We start from the raw sequence: 5,271 nt of genomic DNA, 5'->3' as shown, positions 1-5,271 counted from the left end.
CAGGAAAATGGCATTGCCAAGATTGGTTGCTTCACCAAGAGTGTTAATTAACATTAGAAGGATCGAAGTACATTGAAAAAGAGAGATGCGTGCCTGCACTTGCAGTGGTTCAGCCTGCGTACTAATACTTGTGGTACATACATTTATGAAAGTCTTTTTCCAAAAATTAGTATGTACCAATAACCAACAATCAAATTAGTATCTATTATATTCTTTCTGAAATATTTACAACTGATTGTGTCGTTATCAGTTATCAGTTATCAGTTATCAGTTATAAGTTTAATAGAACGGAGCTAGGAAGGATACTTTATTTTTCATAGGGAGCCATGTAGAGTTGGAATTAGACATAACTTGATCTCTAATTTTGAGTACCATTCACTTTATTATTAATTTAATTAGTTGACAATTATATACTCTAATTCAGTCTACCTGCCTCATTTACATTTTTCATATTTGTTGATATAACATTTTAACCTTGACATTTCTAATTATACATAAGTAAAAAAAATGAAAATTAATATTTTCTCCTATTCAACGTATTAGTCCTATTTACTTTTTTTATATTTGGCAAGACAAAATTTTAACTCTTAATATCTCTAATTATGGTTAATATTAAGAATAAAATATATATTAAAAATTATAAGTAAATAGTAATCCAAAAATAAATAGTACTAATAGGAAGAATAAAATGGAGTATTAATATTAGTTCTTATATTGAGACAAATGAAACAAGATCAAACTTGATTATAAACAATTTGGGTATGAATCAATTTTATTTATGTGTACATCTCAAGTCTTACGTAAAAAATAAAAAAATCACAAGCACATAAAAAAATATGATTTTAAACAACACACTCCACCCATTTTATCATCTACATGTACATGTCATAAATTCTGGTTGAGGTAATAATATGTGATCAATGATATGGATCAACTACTGAAAACTACTCAAAGCATCAATCATGCATGCTGATCAATGCTCATTCAGAATGGCTGCTAACTAATTCAATCAAAAGTTTAAACTGATGGTTGAGGCCCCATAATATGTTATATACTCTAACACGCCTCTTCACACGAGAGTTCTTTAGGCTAGAAGTGTGGATGCGACACAAGCCATCCTCATACCCAACACTGAATATTTCAATTTTAAATGAGGGGTGGTTAACATTCGTATCCGTGATCTCTTGTCATATTGACTTTTGATACCATGTTAAAAAATCAACTCAACCAAAAGTTTAAGCTGATGATTGAGGACTCGTGATATACTCTTTAACAATACTTCATTAACTCTATATATATACTCTTTTTGAGAAGGCCCAATGCATGAAAAACAAATAATAAAAAGCTTTATATTTTATATTAAACTTAATATTTCTTAATTATATAATCACACAAATTAAAAATGGGTAATAATCCCTTGGAGGTAAACATAGGATATGTTTACAGTGCAACAACAAGAGAGGTGACTAATCCAAGACTATCCCACAAAATATCAGTCCCTAAAGAAGATGATCATCATAAAATACTGCAAAAAAGGATGCATATTATTTTTTATTATGAGAAAAATAAGAAGGAAGAAGATAGTGGGTTGTATAGTGGAGGATGGATCAGACAATCCTTAGGAAATGCTTTAATGGAGAAACCCATTTTGGCTGGAAGGCTTAGAAGATCTGAAAATGGAGATTTGGAGATTATATCTAATGATAGTGGAGTTAGATGTGTTGAAGTTAGAGTTCCTTTAACTATGGTTGAGTTTCTTGAGTTTAAGAAAAACAACAAATTTGATGGTGAAACTAAGCTTGTTTCTTGGAATCATGTTGATGCATCTAATCCTTTATTTTCTCCCCTCTTCTATATTCAGGTAATTTAGCTTTACTATATAGATAATTCAGAATACTAGTATAAATTGAGGTGAATATACGCCTATATGGCTATACGTTCTTTGTTTTTAAATATTCTTCTCATTTATTTTTTTTGGCATATTTCAATGCAAGTTTTAAATTCAAATAATTTTAAGCGTGAGTTTTAAAAAATTTTAACTAGTTGATATTTAGAAAATATATATTGAGACGAACCTAATAAAATTCCACATGAATATGTTTTTTCTTGTAGATCGACAAGAAATTATAGTTAAAGTTTAATACTAAAATTCTTAAATTCTATTTGAGAAAAACATATGAAAACGTAGGGAGTATATAATATTTCCTTTTTTTCTCTCATTAGTTTCTTCCAAGTAGGATTAAGTCAATTTATTAGTTCAATTTCTATTTATAGTATGTGGTTTCATTTGACCCACACACCTAAAAATTGGTTAAAAGTCAAATGAGACTAATTAAAAGAATAAGAGAAAGTATTATATATATGTATGTTGATTTATATATCACCGAAGCCTTAATTTAATCAAGAAAAGTAATATTAATAGTCATTCATAAGAAGGTTTGATTATATTAAAAAGGAAAAAAATAAAAATATTAAACGTTAATTATGTACCGATAATTTGATGTTAAATTTCAATTTAATGTTAAAGTAAATAATAATTATTGCTTATGCATAATTTTTAGAGGTATAAAGTATATTATAACCTTGATTTTAAAATTGAATATTTTTACCGTGTTTTACGACTTTAGTTGGATTTAAAAAAATATATATTTTTGGAATATCCAAATAGGGGTATGTTTTAAAGTTAATTGTATTGGAATATCTTTTTAAATTGATTTTTTTTAAAATATATTTTTTTTAATTATATTTACTTATTTTACTTACAATTTAGAGATATTGAGTAGACTTTTTTTTACGAAAGGCAGTAAACTTCAAAATGCAACGATGACAACCTATATGGCTATATTAAGTAAAGTGCATGTTAATTTTGATGATATCTTTTTGAATTGAATGTTAATTTATATTGTTGTGGTTAAGCAATTATTATTAGAATTTATCCTTGGATTTTACGGTACAAATTGAAATGATTAATGATGATTGTTTATTACTCTAATTATGAATTAGTTATCAATTATTTAAACTTTTGGTTGAAGTCTCAAGATATATATTATGTTATACACGTCTCTACAATAAAAAGCCCTTTGGATTAGAATTGCATGTGGATGCAGCATATATCCTTTAAATATTAGTACATTTTAAATAAGAAATGAATTTAATTTGAAAATATAATCTCTTGTCACATTGACTTTTTTATACATATCAAGAAAACAATACAACAAAAAACTTGAAGTTATTCATCTTAGTCTTTTATAATAATCTAACAATTTGATACACATATTGCAGAATTTTTCATTATTATTGGTTTAATATCAACAACCAATGATCCATGCTATGTTGTGTTTTTACTATTATGTCTTTATATATATAATGTCATATTTTTTATTTATTTCCCATATGAATTTCTTGTTAATTAATTTATTGTAGTATCTTGATTATTGTAACATTTCTTGATTAGAATAACTATTTTAGTTTTTTTTTTTTTTTTTTTTTTTGATAAAGATAACCAACTTTCAATGTGGTGGCTACTCAATTGGGATAAGCTTTAGCCTTCTCTTGGTTGATCCCTTAACTATGACAAAGTTCCTTAAAGAGTGGGCAAAAATTCATACAAGTTGGGTTTATGAAAATGAATTTCCAAAAAAATCCTTGTTCTACACTCAAGATTGCAAGTGGATGGGATGCTATCAACTAGATCAAAGTGATACTTCTTCTACCTCTAACTCATGTAACAAAATCTCAAAAACTTTGATTTTCAACATTATTAGCGACGAAAAATTAAATTCAAGAGACGATCAAATGTGCAAGTATTTAGTTTCATTATGTCTAGAAGAAGCAGAAAGTAAGTTTCTTAACAAAATAAATTCTATTAATTATTTCACTTTAATTATTAAAGAAGAAAATGGAGGAGCAAAAGTCGAAATCACATCAAAAACGACAGACATTCATGCATCAGAAAGATCACGATACGAGATTGAATCACTAAATTGGGAAGATTTGAAGATTAATGAGGTTGTTTTCCAAAAGAACAATGAGCTAGTTGATGTTTCACAATGGATTGCTTGTGATGATACTCTTGAAGGAGTGGTTCAAGTTGTTATTTCACCCCATAGTGAGGACAATAATGGAATAAAGGTTTACATCACTTTTCCTAGTGACAAATAAATAAATAAATAAATAAATAAACTTATATTGAAAATCTTTTAAGGGAAATCTCCCATGCATCTATCAATTAGATTTCAGACCCCTCAACTAAAAAACATATTAAATGCCTGTTTTTTTTATTTATTATGATCATCTTGTTTTGTCTCCCACTACCCTACTTGCAAAGGGAAAGAAAAAAAGAAGAAAGAATGTATAATATATTGATGTCAATAGTGATATGTTCTAGTGTATTATTATTATTGTTTTAAATGAAAAATAATAATGCTTATTAGTTTGATTAATTAGTCATTAATTCTTCTTTCACAATTTGATTCATGGATGATGGAATATTTAAGGTTGGTTATTGGGTGATTCTATTCTAATTTAACTTAATTAAGAAATTAAAGTTAGATTTTGTAAAAAGAATTTTGCTTTATGTTTTATTAATGGGTTAAGTATTTTTATGATTTTATTTAGTATATTAATTTGGTTATTCGATTCTTTTTCGATGGGAATAAAAAAATAATTAGTTCTAACATCAAAATATTTTTACAGGAAGGATAAACATGTATTTCTCATATATTTCTTTTGTTTTATTATACTTGCAACTGATTGTAATATTTTCTCACAATCAGTTGCAGGTATATCAGAATAAAAGTAATACAATATTGTTAATGAAAGATATTCTTCTATATGAATTTCATAATTATTCAAGTTTCACTTTTTTATGTTATTCATAAAATCAAAGTGTAATTTGCTAATTTTTGCGTGCTTCATTTATTTCATAAGATAGGCCGAAAAAAAAAGAGAATTTAGGATCATTTTTCTGATTCTTTTTACTTTGCAAGTACATGTTGTTAGGTAAATGAATAAAACAAATATTTTTAGAAATATTTATGAATTGTGGTTGAGATGCATGTAATTTATTCAATTAAATCATTGCACTTATATGGCAAGATCAACTTGTTGCATCAATACCAACAGGTAACAGGCAACAGCAACAATAAAATTAACCATCATTTTTATATATGTCTATTAATTCTGAGACAAGTAACACAACTACTACTACCGTAAAAAATTACTATAAAATAAAAAATTTAACCATTATTCGTCTACTGATTGACACCAATG

The 5,271-nt window shown here is 26.6% G+C and overlaps 1 protein-coding gene across 1 annotated transcript; it reads left to right on the top strand.

Moving 5' to 3' along the window:
* The first annotated feature begins 1,309 nt into the window (after window positions 1-1,309).
* Window positions 1,310-4,517, top strand: LOC130801562 (protein ECERIFERUM 2-like). Its single transcript, XM_057665431.1, has 2 exons — window positions 1,310-1,861; window positions 3,499-4,517. The coding sequence occupies exons 1-2, from the start codon at window positions 1,403-1,405 to the stop codon at window positions 4,159-4,161; spliced, it is 1,122 nt and encodes a 373-aa protein (XP_057521414.1). The 5' UTR covers window positions 1,310-1,402; the 3' UTR covers window positions 4,162-4,517.
* The last annotated feature ends 754 nt before the right edge of the window (window positions 4,518-5,271 follow it).

Source organism: Amaranthus tricolor, chromosome 15 (genome assembly GCF_026212465.1).
Source record: "Amaranthus tricolor cultivar Red isolate AtriRed21 chromosome 15, ASM2621246v1, whole genome shotgun sequence".
NCBI lineage: Eukaryota > Viridiplantae > Streptophyta > Magnoliopsida > Caryophyllales > Amaranthaceae > Amaranthus > Amaranthus tricolor.
This window is presented reverse-complemented; position numbering and strand designations above follow the sequence as displayed.

Coding starts and splice junctions, on each gene's coding strand:
- LOC130801562 (XM_057665431.1), top strand. CDS start 1,403: ATGGGTAATAATCCCTTGGAGGTAAACATAGGATATGTTTACAGTGCA. Junction 1,862..3,498: donor CTCCCCTCTTCTATATTCAG/GTAATTTAGCTT, acceptor TTTTTGATAAAG/ATAACCAACTTTCAATGTGG.